The 23,700-nt window shown below is 51.9% G+C and overlaps 7 protein-coding genes across 7 annotated transcripts; 1 reads left to right on the top strand and 6 right to left on the bottom strand.

Moving 5' to 3' along the window:
- Nucleotides 1–264: 264 nt before the first annotated feature.
- On the bottom strand, nt 265–4,035 carry PtrM4_098560 (uncharacterized protein; the record flags this gene model as incomplete). The annotated part of the gene is made up of 3 exons (XM_066107268.1): nt 265–428; nt 512–3,968; nt 4,021–4,035. The coding sequence occupies 3 exons, from the start codon at nt 4,033–4,035 to the stop codon at nt 265–267; spliced, it is 3,636 nt and encodes a 1,211-aa protein (XP_065962936.1).
- A 624-nt stretch (nt 4,036–4,659) lies between these two features.
- PtrM4_098550 (uncharacterized protein) lies at nt 4,660–6,413 on the bottom strand (the record flags this gene model as incomplete). The annotated part of the gene is made up of 3 exons (XM_001933781.1): nt 4,660–5,728; nt 5,780–6,286; nt 6,379–6,413. 3 exons carry the CDS (start codon nt 6,411–6,413, stop codon nt 4,660–4,662), a joined length of 1,611 nt encoding a protein of 536 aa, XP_001933816.1.
- Nucleotides 6,414–7,390: 977 nt separating this feature from the next.
- On the bottom strand, nt 7,391–9,003 carry PtrM4_098540 (CUS1, Splicing factor 3b, subunit 2; the record flags this gene model as incomplete). Its single annotated transcript, XM_066107267.1, has 4 exons — nt 7,391–7,398; nt 7,431–7,637; nt 7,815–8,859; nt 8,923–9,003. 4 exons carry the CDS (start codon nt 9,001–9,003, stop codon nt 7,391–7,393), a joined length of 1,341 nt encoding a protein of 446 aa, XP_065962935.1.
- A 753-nt stretch (nt 9,004–9,756) lies between these two features.
- On the bottom strand, nt 9,757–10,753 carry PtrM4_098530 (ARA1, Aldo-keto reductase, related to diketogulonate reductase; the record flags this gene model as incomplete). The annotated part of the gene is made up of 4 exons (XM_001933783.2): nt 9,757–9,780; nt 9,838–10,360; nt 10,414–10,573; nt 10,621–10,753. The coding sequence occupies 4 exons, from the start codon at nt 10,751–10,753 to the stop codon at nt 9,757–9,759; spliced, it is 840 nt and encodes a 279-aa protein (XP_001933818.2).
- Nucleotides 10,754–11,330: 577 nt separating this feature from the next.
- Nucleotides 11,331–14,407, bottom strand: PtrM4_098520 (MgtA, Cation transport ATPase; the record flags this gene model as incomplete). The annotated part of the gene is made up of 5 exons (XM_001933784.1): nt 11,331–11,377; nt 11,436–11,975; nt 12,107–12,577; nt 12,627–14,352; nt 14,399–14,407. The coding sequence occupies 5 exons, from the start codon at nt 14,405–14,407 to the stop codon at nt 11,331–11,333; spliced, it is 2,793 nt and encodes a 930-aa protein (XP_001933819.1).
- A 3,202-nt stretch (nt 14,408–17,609) lies between these two features.
- Nucleotides 17,610–18,770, bottom strand: PtrM4_098510 (uncharacterized protein; the record flags this gene model as incomplete). Its single annotated transcript, XM_001933786.2, has 1 exon — nt 17,610–18,770. The coding sequence occupies one exon, from the start codon at nt 18,768–18,770 to the stop codon at nt 17,610–17,612; it is 1,161 nt and encodes a 386-aa protein (XP_001933821.1).
- A 3,386-nt stretch (nt 18,771–22,156) lies between these two features.
- Nucleotides 22,157–23,665, top strand: PtrM4_098500 (uncharacterized protein; the record flags this gene model as incomplete). The annotated part of the gene is made up of 1 exon (XM_001933787.1): nt 22,157–23,665. The coding sequence occupies one exon, from the start codon at nt 22,157–22,159 to the stop codon at nt 23,663–23,665; it is 1,509 nt and encodes a 502-aa protein (XP_001933822.1).
- Nucleotides 23,666–23,700: the final 35 nt, after the last annotated feature.

The following is a 23,700-nucleotide window of genomic DNA, read 5'->3' as shown; positions in this document are numbered from 1 at the left end:
GCTAGCTTAATCCCAGGGACACAAGTATCACCAGACCACAAGTCCCATTTCAAAATGAAAAACATGATCAATTAATCCCATGTTACCTTGTTAAGAAAAAAACACCACACGCTATGCATCCCATCCTGTCATCATGAAAAGTCCCATCCCTACCTAACCCCTTGACTACGCCAGAAACAAATGCATGCACGCATACCTCCTCTTCCCTTTGAACTTTTTTTTTGCACTTGCACCTGCACACACACACACGCGCGCGCGTGCGCGCTAAGCATCCCTAGGAAACTCATCCTCCAGCCCAATCGTCACCTTGATATTCATACTGCCCAGCTCCTGAATCAGCAGCTTTGCCGCATACGGCATAGTGATTTTGCGCACTGCCTTCTCGCTCTCGCAGAGTTTGCAGTAGCCGCTATAGCCCATTTGGCCGCCTGTGCATGCATTAGTATGGTTGTATGCTTCAACACGAGAAAAAAGTTTGGAAGAGAGAGAGAAAAAGGGGGGAGGGGCATACACTTCTCACACACATCCACAGTATGCGCATCCGAACTCAACATCAGCCGCTCGAGCAACAACTGCGACGCACCATACGCAATCAAGCAATCGCGCTCCATCTCACCGAGACGCAACCCACCATCCCGCGCACGACCCTCCGTGGGCTGGCGCGTGAGAATAGCACGGGGACCACGTGCTCGCGAGTGCATTTTATCCTGCACCATGTGTTTGAGTTTCTGGTAGTAAATCGGGCCGAAGAAGGTATAGAACTGGTGTGCTTCACCCGTGATACCAGAAGTGAGGTAATCCTTGCCGGTGTAGGAAAACCCCTTGTCGACGAGGATTTTGCTCATGTCTTCGACTGTGGAGCCGCCAAAGGCTGTTCCGTATTCCAAGGTGCCGTTGAGGACACCGGCTTTGCCGGAGAGGAGTTCCATCATCTTGCCGACCGTCATGCGCGAGGGGAAACCGTGGGGGTTCATGATGATGTCGGGGCAGATGCCTTGGTCGTTGAAGGGCATGTCTTCTTGCTGGACGATGAGGCCTGTTGTACCTTTTTGGCCGTGGCGGGACGAGAATTTATCGCCGAGTTCGGGGCGGCGGGTTTGGCGGAAGAGGAGCTTGATTAGAGTGACTCCGGCTTCGTTTTCGGTGACGCAGGTTTTGTCGATGTAGCTGTAATCGGGGTTCTTGTACTTTTCGGGCTTGTCTTTGTACGTGTTCGATGGTGGGCCGGCAGTGTCTACCGGGATGGACTTGAGGAGGTAGGCGTCGCCGGCTTCTATGCGGGCGCCTACTTGTGCGATACCGTCTTTGCCGATGGCTTGGTGATTCTTGTTGTCGGGATCGAGGGCACCCGCGTTGATGCGGTCAGATGTGCCGTTGGCATACGTTTTTAGTTGCGTGACGTGCTTCTTCATGACCTGACAGCGACCAAATCCACGGTCGCAAGACGCTTTGTTCAAGATGAGAGCATCCTCAATATCGTAACCAGAGTAAGACATGACTGCGACTGTCGCATTCTGACCGGCGGGCAGCTTGTCGTACTTCGTAAGCTCAATGGTACGCGTCTTGACCATGGGCTGTTGTGGGTAGACCATGAGATAGAGAAGAGTATCTATCCTGCTGAACTGGTTGTAGGCGATCGCACCAATAGCTTGCTTACCCATAGCACATTGATAGGTGTTACGCGGTGACTGGTTGTGGTGGGGATAGGGAATGAGACCGGCAACGGCACCAAGAATGGTAAACGGCTCAATCTCGAGATGTGTCGTATGTTGGTTGATATCGGTTTCCTTCAGAGCAATATTCGTATCGTTTTCCTCATTGGTATCAAGATACTCGACCAGACCTCTTGTGAGAAAATCCTCAAAATCCAGTGTGCCCTTGCGAAGAGCTTTCAGGTACCGCGATGTCACTTTGGAGCGTTGGTTCTCAACAATAATCATCGGCCGGCAAATCCGCCCTTCGTCTGTAGCGATGTGAACTTCGCAGTGGTCGTGATCGATGTGGATGCTAGTAAACTCGGAGACACGCCCCATGCGCCGAAGACCCCGGAAGCTGTTCAGGAAGTGCTTGGGTCTGTCTGTAACAGCGATAGGTGTACCGTTAAGGCACAAGCTGTACACACCCTCGGCATGGATATCCTCACCAGTCAGCGAGCAGATATCTTGAGCGCCGAGCATGAACACAATCTTGCGGACAGGATCGTCGTCGTCTTCAGTTGTGATGTGCGTCATCAACGCCAAGTTCTTGACGAGACCACAGGCTTCTCCTTCTGGTGTATCGGATGTGCAAAGCATACCAAACTGCGATGGTTGGAGCGCACGGGGACCGGAGACCTTGCGCGTCTTCTCGAATTGCGAGCTGATTCTCGTCATCATACCGAGTGCAGCGATGTAACTCAACCTGCTCAGTACGTGCGTGACACCAGCCCTGTCCATCTTGAATCGCTTTAGACTCCAATTTCCAGTAGCAATGGCACGCTCGACACCCATGGTGATGTGGTTCTTGTGGACACTGAAATGTGAAAAGGCATCGAATTCTTGGGCTCGGACTGGTTTCTTGAGCACTTTGTCAATGCTCAGCTTGAAGTCGTGGTTGAAGCGCTTAAAGTGATCCTCGAAAAGGAGCGACAACATCTGACCGGACAACTCCAGACGCTTGTTACCAACATAGTCGCGATCGTCAACTAGCTTGGGGTTTTGCATGGCCATCAACACCCTACGCGCCATGAGAGCGACGTAAAGCGCCTTGGGTCGGTAGTTTGTGCCTTCGACTGGTACGTGTGGCAGGACAACATTCGACAAACACTCAATGGCCTCAAGATGGTAATTCCGGTTGCGTGATGTACCAAGCGGCTTCTTCACTAAGCGCACACGATGCCCGATATACTCCAGTGCCCTCTCTTGTGTAAAAATCTCTTCTTTTGCGCAAGCCTCAAAGTTGATGGAGAAGTTGTCCTGATACGCGCTGTCTTCGCCAGCAACCATGGTCAGGATCTCCTTGTCGGAAGCCACACCCAGTGCCTTCATTACGAAGACGATGGGGATTTCCTCGGAGAGCGTGTTGTGTCGCAGGTACATGAGACCTTTCTTCTGGATGACATACGTCTTGGTTCGCCTTTCGTGAGTAGAACTGGTGACGCTGGCTTGCATGATGCCCTTTGCACTTTCAACAATAACTCGGTTCTTGTTCAACTGCTCTTGAACCAGAATAACCTTCTCCTGTCCACGGGTGATGAAGTAACCTCCTGGGTCCAGCGGACACTCGCCCATGACGGCCATATCGTTATCGTTCTTGCCCGCAAGCACACATTTATTGCTCTTCAACATTATGGGCATCCTGCCAATCTTGATTCCTGTACGCTTGACCTTTGCATTCCCCCTCGTGTATATAATGTCCACTACTATTGGCGCAGCATATGTCATGTCGCGTAGCCTGCACTCGTTGGGTGTGACGGTACTCTTATGGTGATCGAGATCATCTTCTTCCTGTCGGTTCGGCGCCAGAACGCGGATATCGGTATATTCGAGTAGGAACTTGGGGTCGAAGTCGCTGCGGACGAAACGGTTGACCTTGATGATCTTCTTGAGCTCCACGTCGACGAAGTGGTTGTACGAGTCAACGTGTTGCTTGACTAAACCCTTGGTCTTCAGGAATGCCGGCAGTAAATTCCACTTGTCGCGCGCCGTGTTGATGGGGTCCGTCATACTCTTGCCATAATAGAAAGGCTCAAGTAGAGCGGCGAACTCGTCTTTGGCTTGTCGACTTATTGGCTCCTCTGCGGACGTTGAGGCGCCAGGATCTTGGTCTTTTGTGTCATCGCCCATGATCGTATCTTGTGGGTTGGTCGTTGTAGAATTAAGATTAGTAGAGTCTTGTCCGACTGCTTGCTGATCTTGGGGTACAGCAGTCGCAACTTTCGCCTTTGCCGCCCCGCGCGGGGCAGGCTTTGGCTTCGGTTTCGCAGCCTCCTGTATAATCATGTTAGCAGCTAGTTAATATGTTAGGAATGCGCCTCAATACCTTCTTGCCTACCATGGCTGCGACAGTAAAGTAGTTGAGCGAAAGTGGAAGTAGCGGGCAGGTAAGTCAGTAAGAGCGGCCGCAACAATTTGGCGTTTGGCGAGTCATGCAAGTGGAGAACGAATACTGGCCAATCGGTAATCCGCAGTAGATCGTGTTCCCTACCGCGGGTGAGTGACCACCAAACCATGTGGACAACTGCACCATAGAGTGCTTCAGTGATACATTGACGTACAGATGTAGATGGGGTTTTCGCGTGTATACCTGAAAGGTATGTGAGAAGGCTAGTATTTTGATGTGATTGTATGAGGTAATCTACCGTCGAGGGCAACTTTGACTAGTATCACATTCATTATGTAGTATCAATACAAATCATGTTATATCAGCTTTCATTCGAACGAGGGCATATATCATCTTCAGAAGACGAAATCCTGCATCACTACCATTACAAGCCACTGAACACCCGCCCAACGTGCTATTACCAAGAAGCACTGTTTGAGACGCCAATATAGACCTGATCCTCCAACCCCCCAAAAAGGGTACCATATCGTACACCATCCAGTCATCGACCCAAATTCGCCCAGTCTTCGATCCGATAGATACCAGCTAGAGCCGCCATGATTTTGTGTTGCCCATCTACTAGAAAGCATCACTAACATCGGCCTCACCGTTCAAGCCCCTCAGAGAACTCTCGGCTAAATCAACTCGCAGTTGGGCTGTCTCAGCTTCACGCTCAAGATTGTCCCACTCTTTCAGCTTTTGCCTCTTCGCATCTTCCTTCCTATCAATCATCTCTCTCAACTTCTGCGCTTCGGCCTCGAGCTTCAAGATCTTGCTCTTGTCATACATCTCAGGAGCTTTTTGGCCACCAGGGATCTCCTTGGGGAGATCAGCGAGATGATCGCGGAAGCGCATGGTACGGGGATACGTTGTAGCCGTAGAGTTGTTGGAGCCACGGAATGAAGCAGCAAAAGGTGCTGGTCCTCCAGGGCCACTGCTGGATCCCCTGGGTCCGGACGGTGCGCCGCCGTAGTAGCCTCCTCGCGGTCCTGACGCCCAAGAACCTCGACGTGAAGGTGGACTAGAGAAATCTCCTCGTCCTTCATAGCCGCCGAAACCTCGGCCTCCACCACGCGGCCGCGTTGGCGCTGCTAAAACGGGGTTATTTCCTCGGGGGAACGTGGGCGGTTGTGGTGTTGAGTTAGATGGGCCGACTGGTGGGGAAATGGCAGGGGAGGGATAGCTCCGACTGGAAGGCCCTGTCGGCGGCGCCCTAGCAAAGTTGCTGTCTCCGTTGCGGTAGGAAGAAGATGGCCCAGTGGGAGGCGCGAAGTCCCTATCAACGCGTGGTCCAGTGGGGGGACTATCCCTACGGCGTGGAGGTGACCGCTCCCGCTCACGACTGAAGTCTCGGCTCCTATCGGGGATGCGCTCACGATACGGTGATCTCGGCGCCGACGCGGGTTCCCTGACGGGCCTGTCCTCTACAAGTGCAGCTCGGCTGGGGTGGATAGGCGGCGGTGAGGAGCGACGCGAGGTTGCAGCCGAGTCTCTGCCCGATGCTTCATTTGAAGGGTACGTGGGTCGTATAGGGGAAGGCGACCTGCGACTTCTCCAGGTATCTGCTGTGTATGGGTCGACACGCTCGCGCCTCGGGGAAGGCGAACGGCGCCTATAGTCGCGGACAGGAGAGTAGCGGCGAGGAGGGCTATGAACGTGTCAGTAATCTAAGCATTATCACTGATAATTTGGTGCTCACCTATTGACTCGCGAGCGGGGTTCTTCATACCGACTGGGACGAACAGGAGAGCGCACTCCTCGGCTTCTAGCAGGTGACACATCGCGCTCCCTGGGCAGTGGAGACCTCTCGCGGGGACGTGGAGAGCGCGTGTACGAATCGTACTGATCTCGGTCTCGGTCCCTTCGTGGAGGAGACCTTGCTCTCTCGCTCCTGTAGTCATCGCGCCGAGGTGAGAATGCTCGGCGAGGAGGCGATCGAGGACGTGCCCTCCAGTTGTCATCGCGACGTGGGCTACGAGATCGTCTTCGAAATGCAGGCGATCGGCTACGAGGACGAGAAGAGCGACCACCAGGAACATATGTATCAGCAGATGCTATACCGCGTCGGATAGGTGATCCACGGCGAGGAGGCGGCGAACCGCGGCGGGGAGGGGGCGAGCGAGCACGGTAGCTGTCTCCGCGTGGAGGCGAGCGTGGGCGAAGGCCAGGCGAACGCGGACGGTATGTGTTCGAGTACCTGTCGTCTCTGCAATATTGTAAGTAACTGCATTGAGTTCCACATGCACAACAGCGAAATGTGCCTATCAGAGTGCATGCGACAATTTAGGGCGGACAAACCTTCGGTCTCTGTCTCGCTCGCGATCCCTGTCCATCTTTGCAATAGTAATATATTTGACCTGTCGTCTCTACCAAGTTTTAGCCGATAAAATACAGACAATCGTGGTGAATTTGTAGTTGACAATGCGACGGTCGAGAGGTTGACGGTGTTGAGCGCGTGGTGTCGTGTGTTGGTTCTGCAAAAAGTGAAGTTCAGAGCCAAGCCCGCTGCCACTGGACGCGTTTGCCGTCACGTGCCATGGGATGATTGCGGTGCACACATATGTATGCACGGCCTGAGCCCTTCTTCCAAACAATCGAACCATGCAAACAGCCAGTAGTTAGCTTAGCGCCCCGTATTGTTTGCGCATGGCCGCATTGGTCTCGGAGCCTCAGTCAGCACATCTTGTGTCCCATTTCCATTTGCTCCTGTCACTTCAGCCAGCCTCAAAGCCATCAGTCTTCTCAACTTCAATCCAATCTTAAACATCTACTATGCCTTGTTTCCTAAAAATTAGCTTTCGACTCACCATCCAGGGCAGCTTTCTTTGACAACCTTTGCATTGCCGTTTGCGTCATCGTGGCGTCCGTTGCGGCCAAGTACGGGATGCTACCGTCTCCACAGTCAAAACATTATTCCTGTCCACTCATTTTGCCCTTGAAAACTGATTTCTTGATCTTGACTATCTTCATCTGCGGTAACCTTGGCTACCGCATATAACGCCGTGTCCCAATGCTGAATATGCCGAAGCCCTACTGACCCTTGGCATCCGTGACGCCGGCCCGCCCTTGGAGCGCTCGAAAGTAAACCAAATCTTTTGTACAAAACCCATGTCCTCTGCGGACTCTTAATCATACACCTAGCGCAACGTCTTTTGCTCATCGTCCCTCCCTTTTCGCCCGCTTTCTGCTCTCCTGGTTGATCATGTCGGCCAAATCATCTTGATCAATGCTCTGCCACTGTCCCTGTGCCTCCGCCCTCTGCCTAGACTCGTATTCTTTCTTTAGTGCATCCTTGTCAAGTTTGTCACTGTCAGCCAGCTGGTCGACGTCAACAGATATGTCCACATCACCGGCCTTGCGCTTCCTCTGCGAATGTCCAAGCGTATCGCGCCTAGCTGCGTCCAGGTCGTAAGCATGTTCACCACCGAAGAAGCCAGTTGCCGAGATGTTCTTCTCTGGGAGCACGGTATAGGCGCTCCGCGGTGCTCCAGGCTCTTCAGTCTCAATCCCCTTACGCTGCTTCCGAAGTTGGAACTCTCCGGCAATGCTTTCTGCGCCTCCAATCTCAGATGGCATGGCCGAGGCCGTGGTCATCGAAGTCTGAATGCCACTCGGATCGACATCACCTCCCTCCTCATCCTCGTCTTCCTCCTCTTCTTCCTCGTCGCTCTCCTCGTCTTCACTTTCGCCCTCGGCTCGAAGTGCTCCCCAGATGCCGCGCTCAACGGGCTCACCAGTGTGTGTCGGCTGCTGTTGCTCCTCCAATATGGCCGTTCCATACAGATCTCCTCCAAATAGTGGTTTGCCACCATCGTCTGTGGGAGGCTTGCCCCACTGGCCTGGCTGGAAACCCCAGGAAGAACCGGGTGGGATCGGAGCATTCACACCGGGAACGCGCATGTTGGGGTACGACGGCGGGGGCCCGAACCGCTGCATGTTGATGAGCCACGGTGGTGGTTGACCAGGTGTCATTCCAAGTGCCTCACGAAGTTCCTCACTCAGCTCACCCGGCTTAAGGTTGACGAGATTTGTCTCAAACTCTTTGCCCTCGTAGTAGACTTCGCCGTAACGTGTTAGCTCCGGCTTGGTCTGGCGACGGAAGAATGCATCATAGAGTTTTGCATAGTCGATATCGAGCTTGCCGAGCTTGCCTTGGACGCGCTCACGCTGCTTCTGCCTCATGGTCATTTCTGCCTGCTTCTCCAAGACGGCATCTCGCATCTCTGCTATGCCTGTTTCCTGTATGAACTTGGGCAGAGCAAATGGCGGCTTCTCGATACCGCGCTTCGACGACAAATACTCGCGCTTGAGCGACCAGTGAGTCGGGACGGGTATGACATTCTTAGCGCCCTTGATGGAGATTAGTAGCTTGGGATCAGACGATGACACATCCGTCCACTCGACCAGTTCGGGGCGGGAAACCATCGACTTCAATTGCGCGACCGATAGCTTGTTCATCTGCTTCATCTTCTTCTTGGAGAGCTTGGGCTGCCCATCTTCTTCCTCCTCTTCGTCGCTGGGGATGCCGTCTTCGGCGACGTACACTTCAGCCTTCTCCTCGTCCCTGGTGGCCGCTTCCTCTTCGGTCGGCTCCCTGAACTTCTCGAAAACGCTCTTGAACTCCTCTAATGCGGGATCGTCCAGGTCGTACACGTTTGCGATGTCGTCGATGCTAGTGAGATTTACAGGCTGCACCGCGAGTGCGTCGCTGCTGGCATCTTTTGCTGGCGCAGGAGAATCATTCTCGCGCGCTGAGCCGCCCACGTCCGACTTGGTCTCCTGTGGCGGCTTGTTAGTATGGTCTAGTGCGATGGATGCTTGTAGAATGCGTCGGAGACCTACGATGCGCTGTTGCTTCTTCTTTGCCCGGCGATAGGCATTCTTGTTCGCCTGCTTCTTGCCTTTCGCAGTTGCGCCCGACATTGTCGCCGTGGTGCGCGCTGCTACGCTCAAGTCGTTCGAAGCTGTGACTTTGTGCGTTGGCTTCTGCAACAAACCAGATGCGCGTTTTGTTGGCGTTGGGCGTGTTTGAGCAATAAGTCAGGTCGAGATTGTAGTTGCTGAGTTGCTGAGGAGCTCGCGTCGAAAGATTGAGCGGGCCGCCTTGGCGCTCCTTCCACTCAGCACAAGCTGGAAAGAGCTCTCTCACCACAGCTAGTCGAAACGAGTCTAGCGTCGATGTACACGTATTTCGTGCTCAAAGAGCAAAAGACAAGAAGTTTTTTCTTATAAAAAAACTATTGGAACAAGGTCCCTCTAGTAGTATAACTACTATGGATAATCGAGTGGGAGGAGGGACAAGGCGGGGTGGCTGCAACGTATTGTATTGACTATCGTATTGAGTGTGTCCAACTCAGGCTGTTGTGGTGGGTGTTATTGCCCACCGAGCAGTGCCTGCCACACCAGCATATCATGTGACTCCCAAGCACCTTCTACCCTGGACTGAACTCAGATATTCTCAACAAAAACCATACTTTCATATTGTGCCTAGAATGACTACCAAGTGAATGTACCTACGCGGCTCTACCGGACGTGCTACAATCTCAATATATCTCTACAGCATGTTCATGTATGACCTCGCAATACTCTCAGTCGTCACGCTCCATCACTTTCCTCGCCCTCACTTGATGCGCATCCTCAAACTCGTGGCAACCCCCTTTTCTCTCAGAACCTAAGCTACGACCGATCATTCTCAGCAAACTAGATATCGAATCAGCAAAAATCCCATAATCAACACATACGTTCGGTAACTCATACCTTATCGTTCCAGAACCCTCTAAAGTGTTTCTGCTCCCCCAACTCATTGATCTCCTTGATCTCTTTAGGCGTCAATTTGAACGTCATCGCCCTCAAGTAATCACTCAACCGTTGCTCCTTGCCACTCGTCGTCACAGGCACAATATCCTGATCAATGCACCACCTCAGGTAAATCTCGTTCTCGCTCACTGCGTACTTCTTCGTCAGCTTCTCGACGTAGTCGTCCAGTGGGCCAGGCTTTGCTTTGGTTGCTGCAGTCAGAGGTCCGTAGGCCGTTGTTGCAATCCCGTTCTGCTTGTGGAATTCCAGGAGTTCGTGGCGTTGGAGATAGGGGTGCAGTTCGATCTGGTTGCAAACGGGCTTTACTTTGGCCGTCTTGAGGGTTGCGGCTAGGTGGGTGGGCAGGTAGTTTGATACTCCGATTGATTTGGCGAGACCGGAGGCTTGGACGGCTTCCATGTCTGCCCAAGCTTTTTGGAGCTCGGCGTCCGAGTTTGCGAACCATGGGTGGTGGATGAGGTATCTTTTTGTTGATTAGCAGCAAACTCTCATTTGCAATCATCTTGGAAATCTTACAGGTCGACGTAGTCCAATTGTAACTTCTTCAGACTTGTCTTAAGCGCGCCGGCAATGTCATTGATATTGCCGTGCCACACTTTTGTTGTGACATAGAGTTTCTCGCGGGGAACTCCGCTCTCTTTAATGGCTGTTCCAAGCTCGGATTCCGTCTTGTATACTATGTCGCGATTAGAAAGATCTCTTTCACGTGCCTGTTATACGCACCCTCGGCACCATCAAGGTGTGTGTACCCCAACTTTGTCGCTGTTTTCACGGCATCAATAGTAGCTTGGTCAATCTTGCTCTCTTCTCCGTTCTTGAACCAAGCCGTCCCGGTTCCATAGCCCAACATTGGCATAGACGTGCCATCGTTGAGCTTGAGGTTCGGGATAGTGACGTTGAGGTTGGCCATGATCGCAAATGCTCGGGTTCGTCGTCTATCCAACTGGCAGATTTGGGATAAGGAAATACGCCTAGGCTTGGAGTAATGTTGAATGTGTGAATTGAGTCTTACGATGACCTTGAACATCAACTAAACAGGAGGAGGATGTGGAGCACGTTAGATAGCAAGTACGTAATGTGTATGAATACGCGTGTCCCGCAATGCGGAAGGTGGGGTTCAAGATTGGTAAGCGACATCATAACGAATGTGGTTCCTCATGATTTATCAGAAAACTATCACTTCATCGCAAAATGTGCCCGAAATCAGGAAAACGTTAATAATTCAATCAGCCTTGGGACTGTATCATAACAAGGCTCAAGCTAGCGATACCAACAGAAAGGGTCATATGCCCCGAACGCGCTGAAACCCTATATACACTATTCCAACACTTGACTAAGAGAACGCCAAACCGATACCCTGCGAATCCAGTCATTCACGATAGCGTAATGCTAGAAAGTGGCTTTTTTGACGTTAAAGGTGCGGGACGATGATACTATGTCGTCTTCTCATGTTGTGTTGACACTCGCTGTAATGATACAACTGCCCAAAGTCAGTAATTGCGCGCGCGATCGTCATGTTGTGTATACATCTGACTTACCAAAGTCTTCCAAATTCCGCTGCTTTTGCTTCCTCTTAAGAAGCTTTCCATGCATAAGGTTATCAAAGCCCTGACTCCCCTGTAGGATATAATATACTCCTGCCATGATGCAGAAGATGCCAAAAGAAAAGGCCCAAACCCGAACCACAGCGACAATGTTTGTCCTCCCTCCGACAAACCACCCAAAAATAGTAAAACATGTGGCGAGAACATCGACAACGAGGATGGCGCCAGCGAGCTGCCATGAGGGTATGGATGACCAGAACGGCCCGTTGGCGCGAGTGATGAATATGAGCCAGTTCTCAGTCAAGGTAATCTCAAGAAAGAGGATAGGGTCGCGTTGGCCATGGTTTTGAACAATGCCACCTGATACACCTTGTTGCTCGCCAGTAAGGTAAGGTAGCATAGTCGTCATGGTGATCCAAGTGCCTATTGCGAGAATCACTCCAAGCAAGATCGACATACCCCAAAGTTTGGGGAGATTCCACTTGACCGGAGTCTTGCTATATGGTGCGTTGTCGTAGGCGATAGCCAGCGTGGCTGTAGAAAAGTCAATGATTGAATGAGACGTAGCCTCTTTGAGACTAGGGGGGATTGTAGTGAACAAGTAGAGACTTGATCCATCGTCATGTCGCATATATTGATGCAATACGGTCTCGTGTAGAACTTACCTATGTCAGCGAAAATGGCGATGAACACGACCAACTGAAGGTTGAGACTTTCGTTCAGTATCGCGATCCAAAGGCCCAGAAAAATCTCAAGGTGTAATGATAGAGCGATGCGGTATACAACATAAGCGTACATGCGATGGAAGATCTGCCGGGATGTCTTCAAAGCGTCGATGATTGCAGATAAGCCGGGAGCAAGAAAGACAATATCTGCAGCCGAACAAGCTGCATCGGAGGCACCTTGCACAGCTATGCCAGTATCCGCTTTCTTGAGGGATGGTGCATCATTTACGCCGTCACCTGTCATGGCGACGAGATAGCCTCTCTGTTGTAGGATTTCGACGACGTTGTATTTGTGCTGGGGGAACACCTCGGCAAAGCCATCTGCGCCCTCAACGAAATCGTAGAACTCTGAGCCAGGCATTTCACCGCCTCCGCTCAGACCCAGCTTCTCAGCATCAAAGATGTTTGTGCCTATGTGGAAAGTCAGTCATGATGGCTGTGGTTGGCACAGATCGCTTACCCAAACCGAGCTGGCGTGATGTTTCTCGAGCGATACCAACGGCATCGCCAGTCAGCATTTTGATTGAAAGACCCAATGATTTAGCCTCGTTGATAGTACGATACGTGTCGTGCCTCGGTGGATCCGAGCAAGGCATGATGCCCAAGATTTCCCACGAAGAATCCTCTCGTTTGCGAGCAACACCAAGTGAGCGAAAGCCGCGCGTAGCGAACTCTGCAACCTTGTTCTTATAGGCCAAATCGACGTGTTCAGGGATTTCGCCATCTTCCTCAACAGTCCGGAGGACAAACAGGGGCGCACCTTTAACGCATGTTATGCGCTCACCTTGAGGTGACTCGACGACCGCTTGAACCTTCTTGGACACTGGATCGAATGGATGAAAGTGAATGACCTTGTACTTGCTCAGCACATGCTTGGCACGTGGGTAGTACCTCAGGGACTTGAGGAAGGCTTTGTCGATTGCGTCGATGCCTTTCTTCTTGCGGGAAGCAGCCAAGCAAGCTGTGAGCATGAGATCCTCTGGATCTACGCCAGGTACTGTATAGGGCTCGGCCAAAGAAAGCTTGTTCTTGGTCAAGGTGCCAGTCTTGTCGGAGCATAGTATCTCAACGCCGGCTAGTGATTCGATCGCGGAGAGCTTCTGTACAATGGCTTGCTTCTTGGCCAGATAAGCGGCACCCACGGCCATTGTCGTTGTCACAACAGCTGGGAGGCCCACTGGTACGCCAACTATAGTGATCGCGAGCGTGAATCGGAGGATTTTGACGATGTCGTTTGAGCGGTAAAATGAGCTTATCCAGACGACCAAAAGTGACACAATGACAAGGACCAAGAGTATTGTACCGATATCGTGGAGGACCTGTGTGAAGTGACCGGGCCCGCTCGACGCGCTGGCGACCAGGGAGGCTGCGCGCCCAACAAAAGTCGAGTCGCCCGTGGCTGTGATGACGACGAAAGCCTCGCCGCGCTTGACTGCTGAAGAGGCATAACATGTATCTCCTCGGTGTTTGTCAACGGCCAACGACTCTCCGGTAATGGATGACTGGTCGACTTGTACAAAGGCGTTCTCGGTGACGATGCGTCCATCTGCCGGAACAATGACACCCTCTTCGACATGTAGGATATCGCCAGGTACCACTTCAGCTGCTTCTATTTCGATCAGAGAGCCGTCACGTAACACAGTGGCCTTGAGGGCGAGCGTTTTCTTCAGCTCTTCAACAATCGACCCGGCCTGGTACTCTTGTATGAAGCCGACACTAGCGTTGAGGAGAAGCAAACCGCAAATGACACCGAAATCAACCCAGTCTCGGAGACCGGCTGCTAGGATTGCAGCAGCTTCCATGACGAATTGAATGGGACCAACGAAGAACATGAAGAATTTGATCCAGTTGTTTGTCGTCTCCTCCTTCATCTTGTTCTCGCCATATTTCTTCCGCCGTATCAGTACCTCGGCTGACATGAGGCCAACGCGTGTGTCTGTTTGGAGAAGATCCTCTGGTATTAGTCGGGCGCCCCCCGGCTGCTGCACTTCTTCCTCTTCGTAGTCTGCATTTTCACCATCTTGTGATTCCAGGTCTTCAATGAGTTGGTCTATATCTTCATCCTCCTCTTCCTCTAGCTCGAAGCCGTGTGTGTGGATGTTCTTTTCTTGAAAATGATACTTATCGTACGCATGACCATTGGATACATTGATGTCGTCGCGGTCTGGCGACGAACCACTCCTAGACTGCGCCAGGTCAGCTCCGACAAGGGTGGGGTGACACGCGACATACCTCGGACATGATAATCGTGGTGTGGCTGGTCTAATGGATATTGATGCTTTGCGATATTGAGATGTAGGTCATGGAATGTAGCCAAAATGGGAAGCAGGATGTTTTGTTGTTTAGAATATCACAAGCGTCTTTCCATAGTGCAGGTGCGTGTGGTGGTGTTTATGGGCGCAAGTAGTGTCGCAATGGCTGGCATGTACGCTAGAATCCGTGGAAAGTACTATGAGGCATCACTGTCCAGGCGCAGACTCGAAGGCGCGTAGAAACGAGCCCGTACCGCACGTGGCCAGGTAAACTGGCGCGAAAGGGACACTGTCGCAACCGTGATAGGTTAGGTGGTAAGAGGCAGCGGTTTTGGCTAATGTGGGTGCAAGACGCCTCGATTGCGGAGTAGTCCAGATATCGGAAGTGGCACAAGACACACGAGGGCCACGGACACAAAGATGCGCAGAACAAGCGTGAACCAGTGGCGGACTCTGGGCCTCCCAAGGGGTCACGTCGAGAAGTTGTTGCCAAGACAAAAGTCGCCAACGCCGTGGGTTGAGAGCTGCGGTTCCCCGGTTGATCGCCTAATAAGGTGACGTCCTGGCCTTAGTTTATTTGCGCAATCTGCCCGAGCCCGCATCGCGTGCATCTGGTTATGGAAATACGGGGCCACTCGTAAATCGCAACCCAAAACGAGCTTCATGTCTTTTCAGCCAACGCTGCATCGCAAATGTCGACTTGTGGTGGTGCTGCGCTCTGCTAACGACTTCGGCCAACGGCAGCTTGTCACGCCACTATTCCGGCGTCTTGTACGGTAGTAACATCTCGCGGCGAGTCTGGGCGTAAGCTAAGCGTTGCCTTATCTATCGCAGTGTGTCTAACTAGTCATAGATGACATTGCACAACCCTTCCAGCTTGATGATAGCCTGTGAGCTCTCTCATCGGGGATATGAAAGAGAGGTCGAGTTTCACCCCGGCGATGCGACCACAAAGAGCGACATCCGTCTTTTTGCGGACTAGACGCTTGGCTGATGCGTCGCTCAAATTGCGCGTAGGCCCGCCAGCTGCGAAAAAGATATTCCTCGACGCGATATGGACATGAGACGGCATTATGGAAAGTCTTGACTTAAGAGGATAGCTGGGTGGATATTATCTTATGATCATCTTAGCATAGCCGCATGCCTGTCCCGGTGGATGGAAGTCGTCGAGTGACCACCTAAACGCTTTGTGGGATCATCAATAGTTTGTTCTTTGCATGTTTTCAAGGCGAGCGTGGTTCATCCATCAGCGGCTTCTGTTGTGGTGGTCATCCTAGTGCCGAGACCGCCGCATATTGGTTGATAGAAAAGTTATATCTTTTGTAGCGTGTTATGGACGAGGATGGCAACCTAGTCTTATGATACATGTTTCGGCCTCCCTGATGAAATGATTAGCACTATTGTTGCCGCGTAGGTGAGGAGGAGAAATATACTTGCCGACGTATATACTCAGACTCCGCAACAATCAATCGGATCGGCATGATTGATTCCTATCTAGGTTAAAGGCTGCCTAATGAAGTAATTCTTTAACCTATATAGGAATCAATCATGTCAATCGATTGATTGTTGCGGAGTCTGTATATACTGCAATAGCAGCAAGCAAACTTGTCCCGGGGTTTGTCTATATTTTACTGTTAGAGACATTTTCGAGACGGTGAACTGACTATGATACTCACCAAGCCCAAAGGGTTTACTGACCACATAGTGGTGCACTGAGCTGGTACCTGAGGATATCTCAGAAATGTCCGCTCTTTCAATCCTGTAGATCTCATAGAAATGCAGAAAATCGTAGCGAGCTACTCGCCCGGTCGTTATCAGGTCCGAATGCCGTGGTTCTGCATTTGGGTTGAACAGACGAAAGGGGTTCAGTCGGGTTGCGAGGTAGTGCACGGCGCACTCCCTGTCTGACTACAGCACCACGCGTCTACACGACTTGACTAGACCATTTGGATCGAAACAAGTAACCATGAAGATTATATCGACGGAAAGAGTGATTTGATAGGAGTATGGACAGGTCTTTGAACGCTATACATCTCGATTTCCCCTAGTTGAGTCAGTCATTCGAGATGTTTTCAATCAAGGTATTGTCGTATAGTAGAATACGGGGATTGAGATAGTAGACATCCCGCATCCTACAACATGGAAATGGGTGATGTACTCAATTGTAGAAGAATCCAGGCTTCAGTACAGATACATGATATCCTCTTCCAAGACAACTACCACGACCGCTGCCCTACAAGTGACAAAAGCGGGCAGATGAAAATATACAACACCTAGACTGGAACACTAGTGATGACGTCGCTGCGCTATGAACTAATAGATACAACATGCATACTGAAGAAAGATATCACAAAAGACTAACCAACTCAGATCCTCAAACTACACGTACCCCAACTAAGTAGGTACCTAGGTACAATCCCCAATATCTCCGGGACTATACCCAAACACGTCTACAATAAGCGCCCAAACGCCCAGTGGGCATATACTTATGCACCAAAGCAGTAACCCGAGAAAGAAACAGTAACCCGGATACACCGCAAAGGTGGGCTGAACAAACAGTCAAGTGTGGCGGGGCAGCAGGCCTAGACTCAGAGCCACCTGCCGCATTCGACGACACCACCTCCCTCCCTCTCCATATCAGCCTCAGATCTCACATCTCAAAGACTGGGAAATAAACGTGCAGTGGAGTAGTATGTAGACCATGATATATTCGGCTATGGACCTAAAGCTTTCGTCTGAGCTATGTAACCACCTACCCAGCCTGGTTGGTACAAAACTCAAATGTCGTTGTAAATGAGACCACCTGCGCCGGAACCCCACCGTATGCAATGAAGTGGAATGGAAATGAGATATGAGTTGTGAGAAAATCCGGAGACGTTGCTTTTCCCGTGTGACATGCCGAAAGGGATCGTGTGCTGTAGTATTGATTCGAAGAGTGAGTAAGAGTGTACCGTAGTCATGCGACGCCGATGGGTAAGAGAGGCGGCCGGGAGTTGTTCGGTAGCTTCTGTTACTTGGCTTTGTCGCAGTTCCCAGGACGGAATTGAACGGACGTTGAGTGCTGGGGTTCAGCTGCGGTCAGTGACTCTGAGACACCATACATGGCAACACCATAAACAACACAAAGTAGATAGCGACCTCGCGCAACAAACAAAAAAGAAGATGAAAAGAAATCGAAAGCCTGCTTTCCTTCAAAACTCGTCAATATCGTAGTAGTCATCGAAACCATAGGGTGGACGTCGTAACTGAGGTTTCGCCCATCCGTTGCCTACATCATCTTCGTCCTTTTCGGCATCTAGCGGCGTCCACACAATGACCTTCTTGCGAACCCGCCAGCTCCTCTTGCTGAATCGTAACTTCATGTCCCGCTCCTTGCCGTAGCCGGGAGATTTCTGACTGACATCGACGTTGTCGCCGCGCTTCACCACGACTAGGAGCGCCCTGCGGGAACCAGGACCTCTTGTCAGCTCTTCGTCGTCGACCCGGCCAAAGTCCTTGAGCTCGTGGTCTTCTGGGTTTTGTTCAAATATCTCACGTCTCTCTGGGTCAAGGACAGATAGGAAGTCATTCTCTTCTGTCGCCCTGAAGACTTGGACGGATGAGCCAGAGCTCTCTCCATCTCGGCTTACGAGTCGCTTGTTCCAGAATCGCGGCTGGGGTTGACGACATATGTCACCCGTCTCGCGTGAGCCATGGCTTCGAGAGGGACTGAAGCCGAGCATACTTGAGTTGCGGGTGACATAGCGAAGCTCCTTCCATCCATTACCACGGTTGACAAGGTTGGTAAGGGCGTCGTACTCTGGTGCAGCAGGCGCAATAGCAATGATAGTCAGACAGTCCAGGCGGAGAGCGGGGAGAAGTTGAAAGATGGACTCATGGCGATACATGAGGTCGTCGAAGCCCTTGAGGTAGCGCATCATGGGCGAGCCGATAAGTCTTAGATGGCGGATCCTGGCCACGGTAGACTCTGGCATGTCGGAAAGCTTGTTCAGCATCGTCTGGGGGTCTTCAAAGTTGAGCAAGACACGCTGCAGCCACATGTCGCGCGTCTCGATGTAGGTTTGGCGGCACACTCGCAATAGCGCCAACGAATGTGGGGCTGGCTTGAGGTACCGCTCGCCGTAGCGGGGTGTGTATCGTAGGCCGAATGTCAGCCTCGTCGAGTTGAAGACCAGCTCCCAGATCTCGTCGCGAAGCTCCCGCGGCAGCTGCAGCAGCCGGCTACCGTCGTTCATGCGGAAGTGGTGTTCGTACATTTTGATAGAGCGTAGTGAGGGTTGGCGGGGCGTGTTGTACCATCGGCAGCGGCCACTCCTGGGCGGGATGAAGTAGTCTTCGTCCTGGATCATCATCTTGACAAATTGCAGCCTGTATGCAAGTCGAAAGGGATCGTAAAGAGGCGACTTTCCTTTGGGGATTGGCCGGATGATAACGCAGTGGGTGGTGTTGAATTGCCAAGCAGAATCCCGAGTATCCGTCACGCGACACTCGATTTGTCGTCTGGTAAGTTTATCTCGACTCAGCCACCTTCCATCTCCACCAAGTCGGGACCGCCTACTCCACTCTTATATCTCGACTCTCCCAATACCGTCAAAATGCCTCGTGCCCGAAATCCCGCATTATCGCCCGTCGCCGTCACCGTCGCTCCCTGATTGCGACTTCCCCGGCCGAAGACGCCAGCTCCACATGCTGCGTCATCTGTGTCTGCCGGCTGCAAGGAATCCCCCCCAGTGATGGTCTCCAAGCGTGTCTCTAGTACGCGTCTTGCATGTTTTCACGGCGCCGAGAGCACGCCAAAATTTGTGCTTTGCCAATGCTAAGCAAAAAGCAGCATCCCAGCTGTGTTTACAGGTTCAGCTTTGCATCCCACGCCCTGCCGTTGCAGACATGCCAACATGGTAATCCCTTGTAGCCCGCTGATCCATTCCGGTCACCAATGCCCTGCCAAGCATCTCCACATTCAACGAGCTCTCTCCTCAACGCTATGCCTTATTGATGGCTACATTCCGATCTCATGCTACCGAGGCTGTAAGCCTATAATGTATACAAGCGAGGCCTGCCACCGGGACAACTCGGACGCCATTTCCACAACCGCCGGTACCTCCTTGGACCGAGCATGGCACAACACTACGGACAGGAACTATCGAGTGTGGGCCTATTGTGTACTCGGCTGTCTATTTCTGCACCCGTTAGACTACATCTCCAGGCCAACTATTATGACGTCTTTGAAATCTCTCCAAAACATGTTGGGTCCTGTACCTACCGGCTTTTGCAGGCTGAGCGCCCTCGGGTCAAAGTTAGCACTACCGACGCAGCCTACGTTCTGGACGCCGTATCGAAGATGTGGGGGCCCCATTTGGATGTCGAGACCGTCGCTTACACTTACGTCAAAATGCTCTCTCGTCGGCAAGGCGGTCAGCTATCTCGGTCCATGTACACCTGTCGGAAGCCGTTGCGTCTATGAGACAACATGGTCACGCGCAGTCACATGCACCATCGGCAACGGTCTTCTATCAGGGTATAGCAGCAACCCTGGTGGGCTGACCTAACGCGACTGCCGCGACTCCACCGTGTTTGTTAGTTGCCAATTACGAAAATTCATGGTTAGTGAGTACCCGCATTGTGTGATGTTGGTCCGGCCTTCCTGGTCCTTTTGGGATGTAGTCGGTGACAATGCATATACATTGGCGCGTCAAGTAGGTACTTGGAGTAAAAGCGAATGAAGACAGCACGGCTGCATAGGCCGAGCAGAGTACCGCACGAAATTTCAAGGCCCATTTTACTCTCGTTGTTAAAGCACGGTTTTTTGCTACCAACTCGTTTCTCATTGTCTGGGTCTCGGTAAACTTTGCATGAGTGAGCGAGTGAATCTGTCACACGTCAGGTTGGCTAGTCGCCCGAGTTTTACCATGGCATGGGCCTAATGTCTATCCGTCTCCTTTACTTGCGCCTACGCTGTGCGTAGACGTGCCACTGTCATGTAGCGAATGCAATGTCTTCCAATTTTACCAGTTGCTTTGATGTCACAATCTGGGATATCGTGGCATGTCTGTTTCGTGACTTTTTCGTCATTTCAATCATTTCAAGGAGCATTGGCTACTGTTTCACGTCCTCGTTTTCTTTTTGTAATATGTCATGCGCCGACTAACGTTGTTTCCGACATGTGACAGCGACAGCGACATCCGGGCTGAGTAATCGAACCGTCACCTACAACAACTTGGTGCCACTCACTACGGACATGGCGACTTGTACAACATTGCGCAGCATCTACATGCATGTATCATCATTGCCTTAGATGAACAACATCATGCATCACACCATCGACATCTTCCTCAAGCATCGCCACAAGGACGAAGACTCAATGAAAAAAAAAGTGTACCATGTAGGATTTTTCAAAAATTAGATGACACCCAGATCCCCTCGAAAGGGAGTCTGTTGAAGAGGTACTCTTCACCGAGCAAGGCCGAAGCCGAACAAGAAGTGTCATCTTGGGTTTGGCACAAGGGCAAAGGGTTCCAAAATTTGTACGATACCCCCAACCCCCGAAGGAGTTCTCTGAATAAAGAGTATCGTTCCTTGACCTGCCCGTAGGGGACATTTGCCGCCCCACTGCAGTAGAGGTGTCCATGGGTCAAGGATACAAGTCTGACTTCATTCGAAGAGAAGGCAAGACAGGTTGTGGTAGCCATCAGCTGCAAGCAGCTCATGGGACCGGACGCAAATTACCCTATATTGGGTTGAGTGGGGTGGCTGAACATGCTAGTAGAGCCAGGGCCTTGAAGGGCCTGTCAGGTTCGCTCGGAAGCAAACCAACATCTGTGGCCATCCTCCCGTCTTAGCAAGTGCTGCCTACCGCGGCCATTGTAGTGTATGAGGCCAACCATCCACGACTCCGGTGGGGGCAGTTGCAGTGCATAGCCCAGAGGGAAGTTACCCACCAGCATGTCCAGGGTCACGGGCCAGTACTCGTTAGTTTCCAACGCGAAGGTGGAGATCAAGAGCTCCAGAGCCTGTTGAAGGCAAAGAAAAACGGACTTACTGTTTGGAGACCGCCCCTCGAAGCGAAGAGAAGACGACAAAGGAAAGAAAGCGAAGGGAGGGAAGCGAAGGGAGGGAAGCGAAGGGAAGAAAGTAGGTGAAGAAAATTAGGCAGTGGGAAGGCGAAGGGGAGAAAGAAAGAAGAAAGTGGGCAGGGCAGATGCTAAGAAGGGGGTTGGGGTTGGGGATGGGTGTGGGAGAGAAGGTAAGAAAGAGGGAGAGCGACGGTATAAGTAGTCGGCGGCTGCGGACGCCAAGGCTGCAGCCTGGGCGTACACGTGACGCGATTTCGTGGAACAATCGTGGAATTCGAAAGAAAGCGTGGGGCCAATGGGCGGGCAGGGTCTAGAGAGAGAAAGTGAAGGTGAAGGCGAGTCTGGGGCGCACTCCAGGCACCACCTTGACGAGCGCGGCTAAGAACTCGGAACATCAAACTGGCAACAAGAGACAGATGCCGTGGGGGGCGCGATTGCAGATTCGGAGGTATTGTTCAGTGTTTATGCTTCCATGAACAAGCGCGCAAGTACGTAAAGAGATCACTTCGCGGACGCCGGTAAGCTAGAACTCCTTGTACATGCTACAGATGCTAGGACACGTGTTTGACATGAACAGAAGCTGCCGCCTAGCTCGCTATACCGCTGCGACTTCTCAAAAGGACAAAAGTTTATACCCAGCCCACGGCGTACACACAACAGAAACCATGACCGCCACACCAACCTCGAACATGGCGCAAACCATCAACCTCTTATCCATGCCCACCGAGGTGCTCGACGAGATTGCGACATTGCTTCCTCGACCAGCACTTCATGCCCTCGCCCTGACTAGCAAGAAGACGTACAACTCGGCCGTGGATATGCTGTACAAAACCTATCTAAACCGTACCAAACCTGCCAAAGCCCCTTTCTACCTCTTTCTGCGTACCCTATGCGAGCGTCCTGATCTTGCGGCCAAAGTCAAACGTGTGGATATCCGCGGCTGGCGGTCAGAGTATGAAGTGGTGACTGGAGCTGCATGGAGGGGTGTGAGAGAAGTCAGGCCCACCGACCACGTCGAGCGAAGCGGCCCATCCTTTTCGAGTACTGAGAAGGCTGTACGTGGATCGAGTTCCGACAGACTCAAGCTGTTCTCCGGAGCTGCTCTCAAGGCTGGAGTGATCGCAGAGCCCGCACCGCCCACGGTTCTGGCACTGAAGTCGAGCGTCGTATGGTACTCAACTCTCAGGGACGACGATGATTTCAACCGGCTGCTTGTGCGCGGCGTGGAAGATGCGCACGTTGTCCTCATGTTGGCGCTGCTCCCCAACTTGAACGACCTCTTTGTTGATGGCTTGAGCCCATTTCCGCTACTCGACTGGCACACGTTTCTCTCTCGCTCCACTACGATGCCGCTCTGCAGGCTGTCATGGTTTCGCATCTACGGGTCTATCAACACTATCTCCGAGCCCATGGTCAAGAGCAGTCTTCAAATCCTGGACATGATGCCCGACCTCCAGAAGCTTCGTATGAGCGAGATGGCCATTGGGGAACACAGTCTTGCATCCCACCGGACCCTGCCCTCTAGGAAGCTAAGGAATGTAAACTTTCGTCAGTGCGGCGTGGACGTTCGACTTGTTCAAAAACTCCTAGATGGCCAGCAGCTGCACCATTTCATCTATGTGCCTGACTGTGTACACTGTGATGAGACCACAGGAGGGTATGTTGGCTTGAAGGATATCCTGACGCCACTTGCCTCATCAAACACCACGCTCGAGAAACTGGTCCTATTCCCATGGACGCCGGATGAACAATCGTCCCTGTTCAAGTACGAAAAGCTCAAGGAGTTGGAGATACCTATGGGTGTGTTGAACATACCAACAACCGAACTGGACCCTGAAGAGATCAAATCTTTTCTTCTCAAACAGTTCCCACCCACCATGGCCACACTTTACCTCCGCTACTTGAGCTATACTAGGCAGACCAACATCGTCCTGGAGCAGCTTGTTCGACTTAAGGAGGAGGGTTTTCTACGAGAGCTTCAAGGTGTACGTCTGAACTTCTTCAGACTTCTGACGCCAATGAACCCCATGGTAGTTGATATTCTGGGCCAGATCCTAGTAGACACTGCTGTTATTCCAGTAAAGCCCAAGATCATGGCAGACTTTGGGAAGATGTTTGAGGGAGCTGGCATGATACTGAAAGTGCACCAAAGCGAGCAATCACACACGTTTTGAAAGTCACAAAAGTGCCATGACCAGAGTACAGGATT

This window comes from Pyrenophora tritici-repentis, chromosome 4 (genome assembly GCF_003171515.1).
Source record: "Pyrenophora tritici-repentis strain M4 chromosome 4, whole genome shotgun sequence".
NCBI lineage: Eukaryota > Fungi > Ascomycota > Dothideomycetes > Pleosporales > Pleosporaceae > Pyrenophora > Pyrenophora tritici-repentis.
This window is presented reverse-complemented; position numbering and strand designations above follow the sequence as displayed.